General features: G+C 44.2%; 1 protein-coding gene across 2 annotated transcripts in view; it reads right to left on the minus strand.

The window, feature by feature from the left end:
- Positions 1-632: 632 nt before the first annotated feature.
- PIGG (phosphatidylinositol glycan anchor biosynthesis class G (EMM blood group)) overlaps positions 633-22772 on the minus strand; it is a 58415-nt gene continuing 36275 nt past the window's right edge. Inside the window, exons 12-13 of one of the 2 annotated variants that reach the window (XM_083593028.1) lie at positions 15390-15553; positions 633-7806 (exon numbers count right to left, since the gene is read on the minus strand). In XM_083593028.1, coding sequence (XP_083449154.1) covers positions 7581-7806; positions 15390-15553 — 390 coding nt within the window. In that variant the 3' untranslated portion in view covers positions 633-7580. The remainder of the gene's footprint in view (positions 7807-15389; positions 15554-22772) is intronic. The other variant, XM_083593029.1, reaches the window with a different exon arrangement.

Raw genomic sequence — 22772 nt, forward strand, 5'->3', positions numbered from 1 at the left:
CCGTCTGTCATTTGTACAGGCTAGTTGTAGGTCCACATCACCACTGTAGTCCAATTATGCTGTGTCAATATTTGTTACACAGTTTAGTATTAATTTTGTTGCCTTCCAGTTATTTGTTTTGTGGTAGATTTCTTGTGCTTCCTTTAAAGAAAAAGAAAAGACAAATCCACTGAGTATAGGTCTATTAAAAGCTTCTAGCTATTCCATGATCCCCTTGTATCTTCTTCACTTTCACATTATTCTCTAAAATCTTTTTCTCGTGGTTTTTTTTCCTGATGAACCGACTGTGGATTTCTGCTCCTTTGTCATCTGAATTTACTTCATCTGTCTCCACTTAGAAGGCTGTTTGCCTGATGAGATCTAATCCATTCATTTCCTTCCAGCCATTAAATAAGGATTTGAATATATATGTTATTGTATATTTGGTCTGTGGGAATACAGCCTTCCCTTCCCTGTGTGCTTCTGACATGGAACAAAGATGCATTTTTGTGAGGGGAAAAGGGAAACGGAGCTGCAAATATATATACAGTACTGGCGTAGAAACTTCAAGGAGGGAAGCGTACCAAGATGGATTCCAAAAACCAGCCGAGCTGTGCTCAAGATGCTTAAAAACAGCACAATCAAGAGCCAAATTAGTCAAAAGAAAAACAAACAAACTTTATTCAGAACAGGAGAAATAACTCGTGTACAGAACACACACAAACAGGAAATTAAAACATGGACTAATCAGAAGTCAACAGAAGCTGAAAACAAGGGAACTCTGCCAACACTGAAATTCTCATTGTAGTAACTCTTGCAAGTGCCTGGACTTGGAATATTTCTTTCCTCTGCCTAGACAGTCATCATTGCCCACTTAAGTCCTGAAAGCTACCCTTTCAGGCCTAGCAGTATTCATTGTCCTTTCGGCTTTCTGACTGGAAAACTCACCCACACCTTCCCAATTCTGAGGTTGAAATTCCATGCACGATGACCCAGGAGTGAGCTCTACAGAACACAGGGGGATTTCTGAGCAAACATTCATAGGCTTGGGCTGAAAGTCAACCCAAAGATTAACCCATGTTTCAATTTTACAAAGTTGGTGTCTAAAGGAACAAGAATGCTTTAAAACTATTAAATGCTAATTCAGTTTGTTATCAAAAAACTAGAAGTAACAGTCTTCTGGCATTTCAGCCTGGAAACATCTAAACACACACTCAACTCACTCCTTCAAAGCTTGCAGATTTAGACTTTCCCCCATTACCATTAAGCTGCTACCACCACAACCACCCAAAATCAGAATTCTAAATTTCTGGATATTCTCTTCACCACTTCTTTCTTTTTTTCAATACCAATGTTAATTTTGATTTCATGGTAGACTTCAAGTAAGTAATAAACTTGCAGCAAGTCCCCAAGATGCACTGCATCTTTCTTTAAAAAGTATTTGTTTTTAACCTCATGGTTTCCATGTCTATTTCCAGAAAGCTCTGTAACAGGAAATATATGATTTAGGGCTAGTTTGAACTGCTCCTCCCTAAAAAAAGAGGGGTGGGAGGGATTATCTACACAGAGAACTAGATTGCCACAGAATAAGGGTTCAGTTTAAGTACCATGCCTAGGAAAAGCGCTCTCTCTCTCTCTATATATATATATATTCCTTGGGGGAGAATGCATACAAATACGCCGTTTTCTCTCAACGCACAGATGCAAACAGCTGCACCCTGATGTTCCTGAGTCCAGAAGAAGAAAAAAACATTTGCTACATGAGTCTGATTGTGCAAACTGGCCAAATCAATGGGCCTCGTATCGTACCGCAGGGAGGCAAACTTTCCCATTAAAATGAATCTTTTCAAAACAGCAGGGAATTTGAGCTACAATGCATTACCTAATTAAGCAAATGGACACCGAATAAAGGTCAATTCTTAGAACAATCTTGAGCTGAAAGATTTGCATGGGATCCTGGGTTATGACCTGAAGAACTGGCACAGCTACCTGCCTGAATGTCAAGTGGCATGGGGTTGTGTCTGTGTGTGTGTGTGTGTCAGAGAAGCAGTTGTGCATCCAAACTAGTAGAGATCCTGCAGCAGAGACAATTGTATACAGTACGCATGCCTATCTGGCCTTTTGCAGCAAATTCAAAGTTGCTGTTTCCTGCTCCCCAAAAGAATCTCCTTGTTAGACCAAAATCCTGACAGATGTGTTACAAACCTCTTGGGGAGCAAGCTGCCTTTGGACAGCAGCAGGTCTCACAAGCGCAAAAGCTAGTTAAAACAGCAACACTTCTTTTCTGACATTCATCATAAAGCAAAGCCCATCCAACAGAGATGTTAGCTGAGAAGAGAGATGAATTCTAATGGAACAAAACTAACAAGCTGCACATACTGTAGTTTGTACCATGGTTTGTTTTCCTTAACAATGGTTAATACTGGCCATAAACCATGGTTTCATTTGGGCATGCAAACCATAGGTAAAGAATAGGATCTACACCAAACCAACAATGATTAGGGCAGTTTCTCTGCCCCTCCAGCTTCTCCGCTTGCAATGTGGCACCCTATGTGGACAGACGTCAGCTTGACAAGCCGAACTACCATTTTACTGTATTTTTAGGGTCTTGCTTAGAATTAAGACCACAAACCACGTTTAGCACAAAGGATGGTTGAACAATACATCCACGCGTGACCTATCTGGAGAACAAAAGAAATATAACTTTCTTTGGGAGTTGTCATGAAAAGGTCACTTAGTGCTGTGCTGTCCACGACAGCCTAACAGACAGCACACACAATATGCAGCAGCAAACTAGACTTGTATGAGAAGCACAGTTCATGCCTTTCAGATCTAACGTTGGATACGCAAAGAAGCATGTATGTACGGCAAAATACTTTTGCAGCGCTGTGTTAAAGCATAAAAGCCCCAGCCAATCCCCCCCGCCCCCGATCACTGTGGGTATTCTCTCTTTATTTCTTGTAATTTCATCTGTACATAAAATTATTTAGGAAAGAGACAAGCCTGTCTATGTTGCTGTGTAAAGCATCAAGTGCACAGATGCTGCTAAAGCAAAAATCATTAAAATTAGTCTATGTTGGTACTTAAGTGAAATTGGCTGGGATACGCAACTGCAGCCAATTCCAGCTCCCTGCCATGTCTACTGGACTGAGATGTGCTTTTGTGAACACGTTTGTTGAATTTGCACCTTTATATTTTTTACATACTTAGAAAACATCTTAATGCATACAAATTAAAATCTACTGTGCAATGAGGCCTTAAGCGAAATAATAAGATGCCTTCACTAATTTCTTCTTAATCCATTTTTGGAGTCCTAATCTTTCCTGGCAAATGGACATAGGAGCCACTATGAAATCAAAGGTTCCTTTTTGGTTTTCTCCATACCCATGCAAAGACACGACACAAGATCATTTACTTGAAGCGCTCAAAACTTTCAGAAGCAATGACTGGTCATTACTAGGCAAGAGTCCTCTATGGAGATGAAAAGGGAATGTACTAATCTGGGTATGTTTACCCTGGAGAAGAGGAGACTGAGAGGAGATACGATAGCCATTTACAAATATCTTAAGGGCTGTCACATGGAAGAGGGAACAAGCTTTTCTTCTGCTCTGGAAGGTAGGACTCGAACCAATGGCTTCAAGTTACAAGAAAGGAGATCCCGACTAAATACATGGAAAAACTTTCTGACAGTAAGAGCTGTTCAACAGTGGAACAGTCTTCCTCAGGAAGTTGTGGAGTCTTCTTCCTTGGAGGGTTTCAAGCAGAATTTAGGTGGCCATCTGTCATCTTTAGCTGAGATTCCTGTATTACATGGGGTTGACTAGCCTTTCCAACTGCATGGTTCTGTGATTCTAATAATGTCTTGTGCCACTCTGATAACGCCTGACCTAAGAAGTCAGATTTTTTTGCCTTAGGTCATTCTGTTAGATAGAAAAGCAGTTCAATTGTTTGGTTCAACCATCACATTCCTGGATTGGGGAATGCACCATGTACCTGTGTGGTTCCTCCCTTCCTCACATGCCCATCTTAGTACAAGAGTTACTGGCTTGCTATAACACCTTACTGGGAAACTGGTGTGATTAAAAAGGTAAAGGGACTTCTGACTATTAGGTCCAGTCATGGCCGACTCTGGGGTTGCGCGCTCATCTCGCTCTATAGGCCAAGGGAGCAGACGTTTCTCCACAGACAGCTTCCGGGTCATGTGGCCAGCATGACTAAGCCACTTCTGGCGAACCAGAGCAGCACACGGAAACGCCGTTTACCTTCCCGCCGGAGCGGTACCTATTTATCTACTTGCACTTTGACGTGCTTTCGAACTGCTAGGTTGGCAGGAGCAGGGACCGAGCAACGGGAACTCACCCCGTCGCGGGGATTCGAACCACCAACCTTCTGTCCTAGGCTCTGTGGTTTAACCCACAGCGCCACCCGCGTCCCTCGGTGTGATTACCCACCCCCTTACAAATCATGAGGTAATCCTGGCTTGCAGTATCAGTTTGCAGGTTTCCACCTGGGATGTCGAATGGGAAGGGCAGTATCTGAATTGAGTCAATGTGTGAGATAGGCAGTCATGGCCTCTGTTTTATGAGAGGCTGTGAGGGAAGGTTTTAAAACATGTATACACCGCATTCAAGTTGCATTTTAAACCAGGGTCATAGCCAAACTGGAGGTGATGGGGGAAGATCTGTGATCAGAGTTCTAGAATTGGATCAGGCTCCAATACGGGAGAAGGCAAAGTCAATCCTTCCAAGTCATTTTCCTCATCAAAAGCACATGCGTAAGTTGTCATTTGCCCTGTGAAGAAAAAGATATAGCTACCTATACAAAGGCCACTCCAGCAAAGCAAAGGGAAACACACTGGGAATTAAATCCTCTTCCCCGGGCCCAGTCTAGTTGAGCGTGCAAAGTTGCAGAATTGGAATAAATCTGAAAAACATCAGGAAATCCAGATTCAGATCTCCTGCATCTCATCTAGTTTGGCCCCGAGAGACTCTTTGTTATTGAAACTAAAACAAGATTCTTATCTAACCTATTAAAAATCACTGCCTGAAAAACTGCCACCCTATCTTAAATATTAGCATATATACAGGCCAGAGTGGTTGCTCAGATAAACTCCAACTGTATTTACATGTGGCATGATTCGAATGTTTCTTATAAGCTATTTTTTCTTATTGGAAAAAGATTGAATTGTTCATTTACCTTGGAGCACTAATTCGCCAAATTGTGCACTGGGGCACATTAGCTTGTTGCACTAGAAATATAAGTATTAAAATTTTAAAGAAACCAATCAAAGACTCCTGTAAGCCCAATGTACTTACCTGTTATGTCACGGCATGCAGGTAAGCTCCAGGGGTGAGCACCCACCCCCTGCTTCCAGCAAAGGGACCTCTGACAACTGCCTCCCTCCCTGTACAGAGCAAAACTGCCTGTCCTCAGAGGAGTCTGCACATTGCACCTCCGGTTTCTCCTCCTTCCAATTGGGGCTGAGCCGGAACAGTGACTCACACTGAGATGTGGGGAGAGAGGACCTGCTCTGGAGGCAAGCAATTCCACTTGGAAAACACCGCCTAGAAATATAATGAGAAAATTTCTTTTTTTAAAGTAGGAGAAAATATTAGCATTGCTGTTTGCCAGAGCAGCAGCGTTATTTGCTCTGCTCCTGCTTGCTATTCCAAGAGTTTGCAATAACATGTAAATAATCAAATGCTTTCAGAACCGTGCAGCTAAAAACAATAAGAGATCAACAGCTGCAAATGCAGAGATGCTGCTTAAATCCCATTGTTAGTGCTTCTGCGGTCCTTGCTTGCATCTCTGTAGGAAGGAATGAAAACACCTTGTAAATCACCGTTGCTCACAGCACAAAGCGTTTTGTCTTTCCACGGCACGGGAGAAGGAAAGTATACCTCGTTTAGACGTTTAGATCTGACACCATTTCACCAGACGTGAGAAGCTTGAATAATATGGGGCTTGCTTGGATAATACTTGAGTGTGTAACTTGAGAATGTGAACGAGCTTTGGCCTGACACACTATAAACAGAGAATATGAAGTTTGAGCCAGACTCTATTGTGCCTATGGGCTTTTCCTGCCTCCATGATCTGAGAATGAGTCGCAGGGTAAGTACAGGCAGATAAATGCAGCACACCCCCCATCTAACATCATGTGATTAAGCACCCACAACCAGCTCCCACTCACCCCACAAGGGCTGGATTCTCAGAAAGCTAGCCTCTGAACACATGCTAATACCAAAAAATAAGGTCTCACCCAGGAGAGTTAAAGTTAGCATAAATAAATATAACTCTTCTTTTTTTAAAACATAGATTTTGCATTTCTTAAGCAAAGCTTGCTGTCAGCTGCAAGTATACTGACATTCGCTGATAGCTTATTTATATAATTACATATATAACTCGTAACATTTCCATGCTACAATTCAGCTATCAAAAATAATGGAATTAGTTGCTTTTCCCTATAAAAAACACATTCCAGTAATGCTTATAAAGAATTTCACACACATATTTACAGATATGCCAGCACTTTTAAGCCTGCCAGAGCGCTTTCATAGTCTTTGACTGCTGTTTGCAGAAAACGACAGGAAACTGAGAGAGCTACATTCATATAACTGTGATGCGTGTTGTATAAATGTATGTGTGTACGTCTAATCTCCAGTTCACAGCATCCTGTCACATTGTGAGCCATCATGTTCAGAGTATATCAAAGAAACAACAACAAAAATACAAGTAATTGGTTTGGAGAGAATCTTCTTCACAGTTTTAACCTTTTGAGTGAGGTCCATCAGCCAGCACTCCATGGAATTTGATAAGGAGATAAAAACTTTACTTATTCAAGTTATGATTAACAAATGAGAAATGCAGTGCAGGAGTGGAATAAACATACAGTTCCAGTGATAGAGAGAACCCTACCCCCAGCAATCTGTTAAAGCCTGGTAGATTTTCATCTAAACTCCAATATGAAGGAATGAAGACCAGTAAGAACTTCTCAAGAGATGATCCTGTTCAGATGTTCAAACCCAGATAGTGAATACACAACACGGACAACTGTGGTGCAATTAAGAAATCGGGGGCAGCCTGTGACCTCTTCCAGCATCAATTGCCACTGATTACTATAACCACCATTTAATAGTCAGCAATGGGTATTAATCCTAGTTAAGTCAAGCCAAATGCCCACTTGACCAGGGCCTGTTAACCAGCTTCAAACTCCGGTTTAGTAAGATGGAGAACAGAGCCTGGCTAGTTTCCATTGCAATCAACATCTATGCCAATGGGATGCTTAACTGTAGTTAAGGCAGGCAATGAAAACTGGCATGGAAGGGACACGATCCAACAAACCATTTATAGTCCAACCGAAATTTAGATACAGTTCCCGACTGCATGACCTGTTACGCTTGGAACACCACTTCAAGACAGACTCTGCAATGCAACCTCTGTGTGTGTGTGTTTGGATATGTATGCATGTATAAACGTGTTTGCCAAAAATAGATTACCCAGTTAACTTTTAAATATCAATCTAAAGGCAAGAATCCACATTCCATAGTAGAAATTCAGTCCGTCGCTCGAAATTATGCAAGACTCTGCCTTAACGGTTGCTTTCAGTCTTGGACTTTACGCAAGTGGTTGTGATCCATGGCTGTGAAGAAGGTGCACACGGCTGCCGTGATGAAGACGTGCACCCCCTCGTAGAGAAGCTTTGGCGAGAAAACGCTCCAGATGAAGAGGTGGTACCGCAGGCCCGTGACCAAGACGATGTACACGGCGACCGGGATGGAACGCAGCAGCGCGTAACAGAAGCAGCCGTGCCCCATGGCTGAAGGATTCCTTTAAATAAAAAAAAAGCAAAAAGCAAAACATGATCTCAGCCCGTGTCAATGCCCTAGCCAATAATTTCCTTGGCATAGGAAAGCCTCTGTAATAAATAAAAGATGGAAGTGGATTTAGGAAACGCAGGACAACCAGCTTCCAGCATTGTAGCCTGATCTGCAGAGAGCCAAAAACAACTCAGGTGGAGTTATGAGTCTCAATGAATATATGGTTCTTCTAGATGCCTCAGCAGGTGCTGTAACTCTCCACCCCCAAAGGTGGACTCCTTCTCCCAAGACAGACAGGTGCCAACAACAATAAAGGTGTTTTATAAGGGGTGGGGTGGGGTCACAGCAACCCAACTTAGCAAAACTAAAAGGAATGCTGATGGCTTTGGCTTGTATTATTCGTAGATCGTTGTATTCTTTTACTGCAGTGCACATGTTTACATACATATTACTTTCATTTTTTTTGCTAAATTGTGTTCCCGGGACTTTGTCTTTCTGTTACCTACAACTGGAGACACCCACCCACCCACCCTTTTTTACTGTATAAGAAAAGCAATGGTTCGGAGGGGACATCTTGCCGCTGCTAAGTTCCAAAGCAGGCCCAAGACAATGGGAACCATCCAAGTGCCGGGCAGAAATCCAGACGTTAACAGTTCAAGAGATGGTTTGGCAGACACCACATGGCAATCACAGAAAACTAAAAAAAATAAGCCATACTGGTGGCTCCCAAGGCTGTAGATTTATTGCCCATTAACTTTGTAGAGCTATTACACATGACCTTTTGTAAGCCCTGTCATAAAGAGAAGGCTTTGTCATCATGACAGTCAGGGAATAAAGAGAAATGATGGGACTGCTCATACATGAAGACAGCTCTCGCTGAATGGGTAATTGGGAAGGAACCAAAATGAAACATGTCCAATGGGAGCTGTTGCCGCCAAGCACTAATAGTGCTTTTGGAGCAGCAGTTCCGCCAGTGTGTTCCAGGGAGCTGTGGTTTCCTTGAAAGCATGCCAACGGCTCCTCGCGGAGGCAATCAGTAATGGCATGCAAGCTTCTTGGAAAGACAGCTTGCCCAGTGCAACTGGCATTCCCTGGCAACATGGGGCCATCAGAAAGTGCAATGTGTTGACTATCAGTTCCCACAGAGAGCTGGGTAATTTGCAACAGGCCTGATGGGGCCCAGTGTGAACTCTATATATGTCCCAGAATTCCCTGCACACTGCACAGGTGTTTCATGGCAGAGGAGCAGGGGCTCGCCAGGAGACAATTCTATTGCCTGTGTATGTATAAGAAACATGATCCATTGCATGCTGTGGCCTGTGTACTGCACAATACTGCAGGTATGGCTCAACTGAAGGTCCTCATTGTCACCCCAATACTATTTTAAGATAGGAGGTGAGAAGCTGCCTGTCAGATTCTTCAATTGGGAGAAAATTAGTCTCCCTGGTTGAGATGATGATGATGATGATTAATTGAGTTTATATACCACTCTATACCCAGAGGTCTCAGGGCAGTTCAAAGAAAAGATAATAACAATTATTATTATTATTATTATTATTATTATTATTATTATTATTTCATTATTTATACCCCACCCATCTGGCTGAGTTCTCCCAGACACTCTGAGCAGCTTCCAAGACATATAAAATACAAAATAATTAAAATAAAATAATTAAATACAATATACTCCCATAGAGACTACCTTACACTGCATTTAAAACCAAAATCGCATTTGGATAGAAACTGTTTAGACCACAGCGCCACCCATGTCCCTTGCAGATTGATACTCAAAGCCAAATAGTAAGAGTGCAAAGAGCAGATTTTTGATTTTTGGCAAAAGACCCCACAGTCCCACTGCATCTGATGGGAGGAAAAGCCTGCTTTAAACTGTCAAAAGGTGACAGGCCAATCCCACTTCATTAATGAAGACAAAAGACTCCAGAACAGAGCCACCTAGCTGGCAGAAAGCCTATCCTTCAGCTTCCACTATTTGGCTCTGCTAGCCACTGGTCTTGTGCCAATTTGATCTTCAAAGCTTGACACAATACAGGCGCAATTATTTCCATTTACTCAACGTGACAATGCGCCCCCACGCGCCAGCATCAAGGCACTCAAGATAATCGTTCTAAAGGGCCGGCAACATCAAATCTTTGATTCTATACACATCTCTAGCGCTCATCACCAATTATCAAGCTGAGAGGTCCATCTGCTATCATTAAGGTGCACGTCAAATAGCACCGAGGCACCTGAATGTCACATGCATTAGGAACTAGTTAAGATAAGCGAGGTGTGCCTATGAATATATGGTCAACACAGGGGCAATAAATCCATTTGTTCAGCTACTCTCTACTCCTCAAACCAGACCTGTGTTTCTTCAATGTTTGATACCTATAAAGGTAAAGGGACCCCTGACCATTAGGTCTAGTCGTGGCCAACTCTGGGGTTGCGGCGCTCATCTCGCTTTATTGGCCAAGGGAGCTGGCGTATAGCTTCTGGGTCATGTGGCCAGCATGACTAAGCCGCTTCTGGTGAACCAGAGCAGCGCACGGAAACGCCGTTTACCTTCCCGCCAGAGTGATACCTATTTATCTACTTGAACTTTGACGTGCTTTTGAACTGCTAGGTTGGCAGGAGCAGGGACTGAGCAACGGGAGCTCACCCCATCGCAGGGATTCGAACCGCCGACCTTCTGATCAGCAAGTCCTAGGCTCTGTGGTTTAACCCACAGCGCCACCCACGTCCCTTGATACCTATAGGCTGGGTTTATTTTAGGAGGCAGGTGCTGCCGTTGTTTATTGGAAACATTTGCCACAGTTCAGCCAAGGCTCCCAGAGGAGCTTACAGTGCAGTGCATTACAGAACTCAGTGGGTTAGAGCGTGGTGCTAATAACGTTTGCAGGTTCGATCCCTGTATTCCTGCACTGCATTCCTGCACTGCAATGATCCTTTGGGTCCCTTCCAACTCTACAGTTCTACATATTTTTATTGATCAGTGCTCAGGACAATCTCCTTGCAAATTCCAGCTAGATCCCTACACTTTGGCGGGGGGGGGGAGGGAGAGAAGAGGGAGGCTGCAGAATACAATGAAATTTGAGAACTAAAGTGAATCCTCTTGAACACTGTGCTTCATCAGGAGTTTCTTCCCTCTCCAATGTTAGCCTATTGATGAACCAAGGTCAGCTAAAAGCTCTCCAGGTTCCTTGTCTGCGTGAGGAGCATTAACCATACCATGAATAACACTTGTGATTCTGTGGCGGCTGTTAAGGGATTCTGACAACACACCCTCTGCATCCTGGGAGGACGTATTTATGCAGGCTTTGCAGCCGGCGCTAGAATTGTGTACTGCACAAAAAACAGCTTATTAAGTTTAATAAAGGGTTGGAGGAGGGGTGGGGGGGATGTGCTGTAGGTTTTGTAATGCAAAACAGAATTACAGGCACACAGGCAATCTCTCTGATGCACAGTAGGTGCTTGCTAAGTCTGTAGAGACGCAATACCAAAGCACTTGGTAAACAAAATGATGTGCCGCTGAACACGCTAGCCATTGGACTGAGCAAGTAATGGTTGTCACAGGCCTAAACGCTGTTTTTTATATTGGACAGTAGTGAGACTGATAAGCCAATCTCTACCTTGAAGTGAAAATCACAGCAACCTGGCAATAATTCAATGGCAGGTCCTGTTCTCTTAATATAACCTCTGGCAAGTCAGGATTTTCCCAGCTTGTGTGCTAGTGAGGCAGAGAGGCTAAGTAGCTGAACTGTGGAATCAGGAAGACCTCAGTCCTCACGTTGTCCCTCCTGCCCACCCATGGAATCTGCAATATGGAAATAATGGCGACCAACCTGGCAGGTTGTTAAGAGGATCACTGCCTTGGTCAGGCTGAACCTGTGCTGGGAAAGACACAGGGAGTTCCACCCTGTTCATTCTTTGGAATTTGTTCCTTTCCCCCCCAAAAAATATAGTCCGGCCCCCCACAAGGTCTGAAGGACAGCAGACCAGGTCCCTGCTGAAAAAGTTTGCTGACCCCTGGTTTAAATTATACTCTGGGTGTAAGAATTAAGGCCCCCGCTTGAGCTCTGAGTATCCACGTGAAATCCCGATGGCACAAATTACCAAGGAAGGCAGAAACCAAAATGTTTTAACTACACAGCATTAAACCCTTCTCTGGCCATTCACATATTTTCACATTACAGTGGTACCTCGGGTTACGTACGCTTCAGGTTACAGACTCCGCTAACCCAGAAATAGTGCTTCAGGTTAAGAACTTTGCTTCAGGATGAGAACAGAAATCGTGCTCCAGCGGCATGGCGGCAGCAGGAGGCCCCATTAACTAAAGTGGTGCTTCAGGTTAAGAACGGTTTCAGGTTAAGTACGGACCTTCGGAACGAATTAAGTACTTAACCTGAGGTACCACTATATTATGACTTGCATCTTAACAGAATCCTTTTAGGACTCTCAGTCTACTTCTTTGGATGGCCATGTGGCTGTTGTTCATTTACCTCTCCTGCCCCTGGGTATATTTTTCCACTTAGCTATATAAAGGTTTTGGAATGAAAACACGTTTTTAAAAAACTGGTGTTAATGTGACTGTCGCTGCAAGGATTGAATTAGCTAGTCAGTGGCAATACCTCAACAGGGGTATTTTCCTTTTAAAGAATCTGAACTACACTGCATATGGGCGAAATTCACCCATCTAGTACGGCTTTAGGAAACTAAAGGGAACACAACCAATTAAACTAAGAATCTATTTTAAGCACATGAACAATATTTGCAGCTCTTTAATCAAGCAGTCCAGCCAGGAAAATTTGTCATTCTGATGTAATGCAATTAATCTTTTTGCCAAATTTCCCAGTTGCTGTTGTTCGTCCTAAGTTTTAATAGGAACTGTTTGCATTGTTTTAAAAAAATGGAGATTATATACTTAAAACAAACACTTTCATCCCACTAGGGCTTGTCCAAACATTACTTCTGGAGCCGATATTAAATGATTTTAACATAGTTCAAATTAATTAAAAATACTGTAAATACGTTTCTCTTAATCGTCAAGTCATCTTAAGTTAATGTTTTAAGTTGCTGTAAAATAGTTATGAATACAGTAGTTATTAACTAAACATTTGTTTAGTTGAGTCATTTTTCCAATATGTAACTCAATTATTTCTTTTTGGCAACTAATTTTTAAAATAATAGAAAATAATAAAATATAATAATAATAATAAACTATAAACACCCCACCAGGCATTTGCAGCTGGCTACAGGGTAGTGGCAAGTTTGACATGGCAATGTTTATGCTGTCATTTTAAGCATGTAAGCTGCTGTTTTTATTGTTTTCTAGTTTTTATTCTGGAGTTTAATAGTGCTTTTATTTGATACTTGTAACATAAGCAGCTTTGACGATCCTTATAGGGGAGGAAGGTGATTTTATTTTTTATTTTTTATTATAAATATATATATATATATATATAAATAATATGAACTACCATATTTTAAAAAGAAGAAAGGCGACAAGGTCTCCTGAGTTAGCAATTCTCCAGAGTTTTTACCAGGAAGCCCCGCCAACGGCTTCAAATTAGCTTACATATAATGAGAAAGCTTCAAAACCAGTGCTCAATATTAAAAAGCTGATACACACTCAGCCGCAACCCCTTTACAGAGGTACCTCAGGCTACATACGCTTCAGGTTACATACGCTTCAGGTTACAGACTCCGTTAACCCAGAAATAGTGCTTCAGGTTAAGAACTTTGCTTCAGCATGAGAACAGAAATCGTGCTCCGGCGGCGCGGCAGCAGCAGGAGGCCCCATTAGCTAAAGTGGTGCTTCAGGTTTAGAACGGTTTCAGGTTAAGAACGGACCTCCGGAACGAATTAAGTACTTAACCCGAGGTACCACTGTATATTGTGAATATATACATTCACTCTATAGGGGGGGCGTCTACAATTTTTGGATGGCGTTGTTGGCAGGGCCAAAAACCCTAGTCACCACCCGCAAAGGGAAGGGTAGGAGGGGACAGAGGCCAAGTGGGTGATGCTGCTTGAAGGTACCTCGAGTGCCCTCAGGCTATGGCATCCCACACCCTACTCCCCATCATTCCTACTCTGAATCAGGAAAAGCCAACAGGTGTGGAGACTTTGGATCTTTGTAATCAAGGCTCTCCAATGCTCTTGACCACATAGCCATATCCCAGGCATAGGCAAACTCGGCCCTCCAGATGTTTTGGAACTACAACTCCCATCATCCCTAGCTAACAGGACCAGTGGTCAGGGGTGATGGGAGCCGTAGTCCCAAAACATCTGGAGGGCCGAGTTTGCCTATGCCTGCCATATCCCATTCATGTTATTTTGAGCCAAAGCAGAAAAAGAAAGCACACCTTTTCCAACCCTTAGGATCAGACTTCTGACACTAAACCTCCGCTGCCTTCTTCAGGAGAAGGAAAGGCTAAGGAATAAACCCTTCACAGACCCAGAGTGGAGTCCCTAAGACAGTTGGATGGTGTCTTGTACGCCTCCTTCCGGCAACTCCTGCAGCTAACTGTAGGGATGATCACGGAGTGGGGTCCGGAGGGAGCACAGCCTCAGCCGGCCTGCACGCGTGACCTTGGGGTGCGGGGCACACACACCCCCCAGACAAGCCACAGCTTTCTGAACATCATTGCCTCTGTCTAACCTTTTGCAGTCTCCGTAGTCTGCGGGGTCCTGTCTGTAACCTTTGTCTCTGAGACCTTTTGTCTCCTTCATCATACACTGTGCAAGGGGAAAATGACGCGGTGGAAACAGGTGCCAAAATAACTTTGTACCACCCCACGATCTCGGGACCGGAAGATGTGTAAAGGTCACAGCCCAAAATGTATCTGACTGGTTTGCATATTTGTCTCAATAAAAGGAGGCTCCACAGGGCTGGCCGGCAGCTCGCTTTCAGCTCACCTGTGCGCAGCTCACCTGCATTATCAACTCCTGCCTCATGTCCCTCACTTCAGCTAAGCTGGTGCCAAACGTATTGCTCTGCTTTCCTTTGGACCACCTCAGCGAGGCCGGGGTGGGAGTGGGTTCTTGTCGCCTGGGTAGCCCAGGACCTCCATACACACAGCCTAGGACTGCATCCCAGGAAGGTCACTTTGGTGCTGCCAGCGCAGCAGTTTGACTCCATTGTCAGCACTCCATTGTCTCTTGAGACAGACAGATGCCAACAAAGCCTTTTTGAAATGCTAATATGGGGAGAAATGTGGACAATTGCAAGGCAGAATCTGCAGGCAGGTATGTTTATCCCCCCTGCCCAGGAATTCTCTCCCCACCCACCAGTAGTTTTTCACTTCTTTTCTCCAGCCAGACTCTAAAAACCCAATTGCTGGATCAGTGGGCAGAAAAAAAAGAGCCTCCTGCTTGCCTGCCAGTCCTGCCCTCTTAAACGTTCCATTATCTCGGCCCACGCAACTTTGAGAACACGCATTTGCCAAAACGTCTCCAGCTCGCCCCTTAGGCTTGCGAAGTTCGCTGGAGCATGGACTGTGACATTCAGCACACAGCCAGAAAGAAATTAAACATTTAGCAGTATTTATAAAGCTGCGGTCAGTGCAAAGAAAACCCAAACACACAGATTACCTGCTCACATCGGAGCTCAAATAGCATAGCAAGTGAATGGCCCACAACAAAGGTCCAGAGTACGTCGCAAATCCAGTTAGGAAGATGGCCGGGATTTCCACGTAGTTATCAAGCCCGACAAAGCCAGCCGAAACGTCCACAGACGCAATGCTGTTTGAGTTGCCCTGGAAGAAAAGGAAAATACTGAGCAGCTAGATCCACACAGTGAAAATTTGAAAGCTATTCTGCGAGGTAAAGGTATCCAAGATACATCTCGAGGTCATAAGGGGTAGGAGGCCTTTCAGAACTCTGTCTTGACACCTTTCCCCCAGGCCAGGGGCAGGAAATACTTTTAGCCCAAACGGCAACACTCCGAATAGTGGGCAACTGTCCAGAGGCTGCGATTCAGCCACAGAGAAGTCAGAGGTTTCTACATGTACCATATTTTTCGCTCTATAAGACACATTTTTCCCCTCCTAAAAAGTAAGGGGAAATGTGTGTGCGTCTTATGGAGCGAATGCAGGCTCCATGGCTTCACGTTGCTTTCGCTGAAGCCAGGAGAGCAAGAGGGGTTGGTGCGCACCGTTCCCTCTTGCTCTCCTGGCTTCGCTTCGCTGGAGAGGTGCTGCACAGCTTTCCCTCTCTGCGCATCGCCCCTTCAGTGAAGCGGGAGGAAAAATGGAAGGGGCTCTGTTTCTCCTGCCGCTTCGCTGAAGGGGCACTGCACAGAGAGGGAGAAAATAATTTTTTTCTTGTTCTCCCCCTCTAAAACTAGGTGCGTCTTATGGTCGGGTGCATCTTATAGAGCAAAAAATACAGTACATCTCTCCATCCAGTAAGAGGCATTATTATAGATCAAGGATCCTTCCAGCCAGGAAGAAGAACTGGAGGAGGAGTGTGGCATTGTCAGTGAAGGGGGTGGCCTGGGGAAGCATTTCCAGGGCCCGTTACACAAGACTGGAAGTTCCACACTCAAGCCCTAGACATTAAACAGGTGTCAACTATATCATGTTTCCTGCTGCCTTCTTAAGAAACCTTTCTGTTTCCCAAGCATTCCTGGATCATTATTGTCATCAACAAAAGGCCACTGATCACTATGCAATATGTTCTGCTATATTTTATGCCTTTTTATTTCCCTTATGGTACACTGTTTATGTGTGTGCGTGTGCATTTTTTAAAATATAAATTTCCTAAAGAAATAAGACCATTAATAGTAACAGAGACCTGGAGACTCAATCAGCCCCCAACCTCAGGAAGCTGTCCACTATTGAATTGAAATTGAAATACTTTATTGTCACTTGTACAACTTGTATACAGTAAGATTACACAAGCACCACCCACTCAGCTCTCTTAGTCTTAATTCCCCTCGTTTACTGACGCACACCCACCAAACCCAAAAGTCAGTTGCCCTGTTGTTATCTTTTCATTCAGCAGCCTAACAGCCCACGGATAGAAGCTGTTCTTTACCCTGTTGGTGCGGCTAATCCTGCTTCTATATCTTCTGCCCGAGGGCAGGAGATCAAGAAAGTGCCAGCCAGGGTGTGAATCATCCCTGAGAATTTCCCTCACTCTCCTGAGGCAACGTTCTTCCGCAATGTCACCCAGTGGATTCACGGGACAGCCCATAATATCTTGTGCCGTATTCACCACCCTCTGTAGGCACTTCCTATCAGTTGATGTCAAACCAGCGTACCACACCGTGATGCAGTATGAAAGGACACTTTCTATTGTGGACTGGTAGAAGGAGATCATCAAATGTTGATTGACATCGTTCTTTTGCAATACTCTGAGGAGATGGAGTCTCTGTTGGGCTTTCTTAACCACCTGGGTTGTATTGATTTTCCAAGTAAGGTCTTCACTGAGATAAACTCCTAGGAATTTAAACAAGAAGACTCTCTCCACACAGCCCTCCCAGATGTACAGCGGGGCTAGTTCTCCTCTCTTCCTCCGAAAGTCCAACACCATCTCCTTTGTCTTGCTGATATTAAGGTGCAAGTTGTTCCCTAGGCACCATGTAGATATTATGCACCTCACTCAATTTCTTAAACAGACATAAGCAAAGATCCCTTTAAGTCTCAGGTGTGTGCACCAACAGAAGCTTTTGAAGGCCAAACCATTTGTATCAGGAAATGCGTTACCTACATGGAAGGTGTATGTGGAGAAGGCGGTGCTGATTATGGACACAGTGCTGCAAAAGGTGAGGTTTTAACCCTTTCTTCCAGTTTTCCCCAATCAAAATCCCCCCTCACATTTGCTATTTACCGGGGGTGGGGGGAAGAGACCATAAGTGTATGATCACGAGTACCTGAAGGCTTTGCCATGTGGAGTAAATAGCAGCTTGGAGAGGAGATAATTTGGATCTGATCTCTACAACTGTCACATCTAAGCCTTCTAGAGTCCTCCATCACGCTCTTCATTCCTATTGGCTAGGTCCTAGCTCACACAGGGAACCGACTAACTGTTGCTCTTCATATTAGGGACTATGGGATTAAAACACGCATAGGCAAACTCGGCCCTCCAGATGTTTTGGGACTACAACTCCCATCATCCCTGTCCACTGGTCCTGTTAGCTAGAGATGATGGGAGTTGTAGTCCCAAAACATCTGGTGGGCCAAGTTTGCCTATGCCTGGATTAAAAAGTTCATGGATCCCATCAGTTTGCCGGGAGAGTCGGTCAGTGGCGGGAGACCATGTGCTGGTCTTTCAGCCCCTGTGTGGCTTAAAATATGTCCCGTGTGGATAATCCGGTGCTATTTTTCTAGAAAAAGAGGTACTGGAAGTCACCATGAACACCTCCATTGTTTTCTTAGAATGGCAATGGTGCCTACCTGAGAGGTGCCGGAACTGAGTTCCAGCTAAAAAAAACCCTGGGATAATCCATTGTTGTTGTTGTCAACTCAGGGATATAAAGGACAATATGAGATCCCTCCAGTGTTTAAAAGAGGCATTCGAACCACTTCTGTATAAATCACAAACAAGTGGCTTATTTATTTTTAGTTTTCTTTATATAAAGATTTTATATACTCCCCCGGCTCGAAGCGAATCTGTTCTTCGTTCCTTATTTGATTCTGCAGTTTAGAGCGTGGCATACCTTGAGGTAAAGTGTACTGTGCAGATATTACATTTTAAATATTTACGCTGTGCTACGCGAATTCTGTTCCCAAGAGGATGCCAGCTTCACAAAGCCATTGCCCGGTGCTCAGAGGCGTATACAAATTTGTATTCGGGAGAGGACAACCCGTCAGAATGGAAGCATTGTGCGGAGGAAGCAGCCACACAATATCTATCTACTGCAACGGGAGGCCTAAGTGGCCAGACAAATGTTCTCTTTTGTTCGTTATAAATTTTTGAACATGCATTAGAAACAAAATGAACAGAACAGTAATTTTTAATGGCGACTAGGTTCTATATCAAGAGGTAGACAGAAACGGGCTAAAAGCAAAACACAACAATGTTTGTACGGTAACGAAACTTAACGTCTACTTTCGCGTTACTTTTTGAGAGGAAGCCCACAAAGGACCCAGTAGGAACGAAGACAAATCTGTGTCTTCCTAGCTTGTGCAAACACTAGGGATAGGCGATACCTGGTTTTCAACTTCATGGCATATCACCAGCTAAGCATCGCAACAAACCGATATATCACAATGTCTGAAATTAGGATAGAGCTATGAAGAGACATTGGCTGGCTTCACGTTTCCCCCCACATCATGATTTGCAGTATATTGCCAGGTCAAAAACTATGAAACCGATATCACGATATGTACTTCAAACAAGTTTTGGACGATATATTGCCCAGCCCTGGCACACACCCATGCCAATATCAGTCACAATTAGAGCCTGAGATGTGGGCCTGCACACCAACCCTTTGGGCCTTGTTTCAGCATTCATTCACCCTTTGCCTTATAAGCACAAGCATGCACACATTGGGTCCATGTCAACCAGTACCAGCACAATTCAAAGTGTTGGTGCTGACCTTTAAAGCCCTAAACGGCCTCGGCCCAGTACACCTGAAGGAGCGTCTCCACCCCCATCGTTCAGCCTGGACACTGAGGTCCACGCCGAGGGCCTTCTGATGGTTGCCTCACTGCAAGAAGCAAAGTTATAGGGAACCAGGCACAGGGCCTTCTTGGTAGTGGCGCCCACCCTGTGGAACACCCTCCCATCAGATGTCCAGGAAATAAACAACTATCTGACTTTTAGAAGACATCTGAAGACAGCCCTGTTGGGGAAGTTTTTAATCTTTGAAGTTTTATTCTGTTTTTAATGTTCTGTTGGGAGCTGCCCAGTGTGGCTGGGGAAACCCAGCCAGATGGGCAGGGTAGAAATAATAAATTATTATTATTACTATTACTATTATTATTATGCTCCACAGCATAAATGAGGCATCTGCAGGCCCACAGGTTCTCCATTCCTCCTCTACACATGGTGGATGTGGCACAAGCAAGAGGTTTGTTCTGGCACATAACCACACAAAAAGCATGTACGGAAGGTCACAGGCTGAATCCCTGGCACCTCCAATTAAAACACTCAGGTCACAGGTGACGGGAAAGGCCACTACCAGAGAATCCTGGAAAGCTGCTGCCAGAGTAGACAATAGTGGGCTAGGTGGGCATATAGTCCAACAAGCTACGAGTCAGTTTCCTATGATCAACAGTGCCAACACAGGTGTTGGTTAGTTTTCAGAAGGCAGGGCCAGAGATGGCGTGTTTTTGGTACGCAAGGCAGCAAATCCAAATGGTGTTTCCCATGATGGCAATATAACAGTACACTAAAAAAAATAAATCTTAAAAAGCAGAGACATCACCTTGCCAACAAAGGTCCATATAGTAAAAGCTATGGTTTTCCCAGTAGTGATGTATGGAAGTGAGAGCTGGACCATAAAGAAGGCTGATTGCTGAAGAATTGATGATTTGAATTATGGTGCTTGAGAGTCTCATGGACTGCAAGAAGATCAAACCTCTCCATTCTTAAGGAAATCAGCCCTGAGTGCTCACTGGAAGGACAGATCGTGAAGCTGAGGCTTTGGCCACCTCATGAGAAGAGAAGACTCCCTGGAAAAGACCCTGATGTTGGGAAAGATGGAGGGCACAAGGAGAAGGGAACGACAGAGGACAAGATGGTTGGATAGTGTTGTGGAAGCTACCAGCATGAGTTTGACCAAACTGCGGGAGGAAGTGGAAGACAGAAGTGCCTGGTGTGCTCTGGTCCATGGGGTGACGAAGAGTCGGACACGACTAGACGACTAAACAAAAATAAAATCTTCTCTGAATAAATAGTTCACCCTACCCCGCTAATATATATATATGTGTGTGTTTATTATTTACATACAGCTTTTATAACCTGCCTTTTAACTGGAAATGGCTCTCATAGCAGCTTACAAAAATCAGTCCTAAGACAGTCCTTGCCCTCGGACTTGCTCCGGTAGCAAAGAATTTCAAACGATACAAGTGGGAAAAAGGAATGGAAGGGTGATTCGTTCCAATCTTAGAAGGGAATATTCTTTGCATATTCCTACAAGCCACTGTCCCAATTCACACACCCCAGAAGCAATCAGCTTCACTTGTTCTGCCCCAATACAAAATGGTGGCCTGGCCAGCTGGGAAAACAGAGATAAACACTTCAACGGACTATCAGTGCTAAGCATCCACGAAAGGGTTGAGTCGGGGTGGCAGTTAAAGAGTTCTTCAACCTAGGGCAAAACCTCCTGTATCTCCTTGCCTGGAGAGCAATACAAAAGAGATGGAAGGAATACAAAGCCATCCCACAGCCCTGAAAAAAAAGTTAAGGTAGAGAACTTGTTAAGTTGTGGGTGAACATATCAGACGACACAGCGATTCTTCAAACAGCTCTTGTTTATTCACAGGCCAGAACACAACTGAACTGAAGGATTCAGCCAGCCTGCTTATATAGAGCTCCACTACAACACAACAGTAACCACTTTCTGGAACTATCCAATCACTGAACGTCACTTTCAATCCCTTATTTGCATATGTGGACCTGAGTGAAAACTATCTACAGTATCCCCCTGCTGGCCCAGGGTGAGAATTTCAGTACATAACAGAACTGCTATCTATTTCTGAGACATGTATTTCCAAACTTAGTGGTAAAGCTTCAGATCAAGCAACGAAATAGGCTCCAATTTCTTATGGGAGTTCTTGCAACACCATGCAAAACAATTTAAATGACAGTGCAGAAAGTGCAGTCTCAGGCACAAGAACCAGAATCACAGGACTGAAGGCGAAGTATCTTTCAAACTACATTTCAGGGAATTCAGAGTTAACTCTGCTGGAGGGCCAAATGCTTGAAATATCAGTTGCTAAGTGCAGTTGGGCTCAGGATCTGCTTGCAGAAATCCCAGAGACATCTGGTTGGTCTCTGTGAGAAGAGGGTGTTGGACTAGATGGGCCTTTGGCCTGAACAACAGGCTCATCTTATGTCCTTATGTTTAACTCGGAATTCCTCAGACGCTCATCGGGGCTCCTCAAAGAAGATTAATAACGCTGGACAATCTTTCCTGAAACTCCGGTTGCCAACAGCTATTATTAATCTTCCCTTGCAATGTGCAGCCACGGGGAAATGTTAAGCACATTGTAGCACACTCTCGGTTCATCTGGGGCTCTGTGGATTGTAATAATGTAGGGCCTGAAATAATGCCCTGAAACACACCGGAACATTCTCTGGAATGTTCCAGGGCTCTACGGCCGATACCAGAGGATTCCCTGGCAAATAAGTGTATGTTGGAAGGTTCTCTGCAGCCAGGAAAGGCTTTAATCTCTTAAATCAGATTTCTCCTCAGATTTACCCACTTTAGGACTACAGCATGCCCCAATAATAATAATAATTTTCTATTTATACCCTGCCCATCTGGCTGGGTTTCCCCAGCCACTGTGGGCGGCTCCCGACAAAATATTAATAATAAAAAGCGAAAAACACCAAACATTAAAAACTTCCCTAAACAGGGCTGCCTTCAGATGTCTTCTAAAAGTTAGATAGTTCTTTCTTTCCTTGCCATGTGATGGGAGGGCGTTCCACAGGGCGGGCGCCACTACCGAAAAGGCCCTCTGCCTGGTTCCCTGTAGCTTCACTTCTCGCAGTGAGGGAACTGCCAGAAGGCCCTCGGAGCCCAAGGAAAATGCAGAGACAAGCTACGCACCCAAGTCCATGAGGTTCGCAGAGGAAGAACCTTGTGATATTCTGAGACATTAAATATGCTTCCTTGAGGGGCCTTGATGGGAATTGTAGAATGCATTGCAGGAATCTCAACTAAAGCATCCATGACACATGGCCAACTGACCTATGCTTAAAAACAGGGGTCTGCAACGTGCATCCCATGGGCTGGATGCGGCCCATGAAGACCGTTTTACCAGCCCACAAGCTGCCCCGGAACCGAGCCTCCCGCTCGGC

Source organism: Podarcis filfolensis (assembly GCF_964270895.1).
Source record: "Podarcis filfolensis genome assembly, chromosome: 17".
Taxonomy (NCBI): domain Eukaryota; kingdom Metazoa; phylum Chordata; class Lepidosauria; order Squamata; family Lacertidae; genus Podarcis; species Podarcis filfolensis.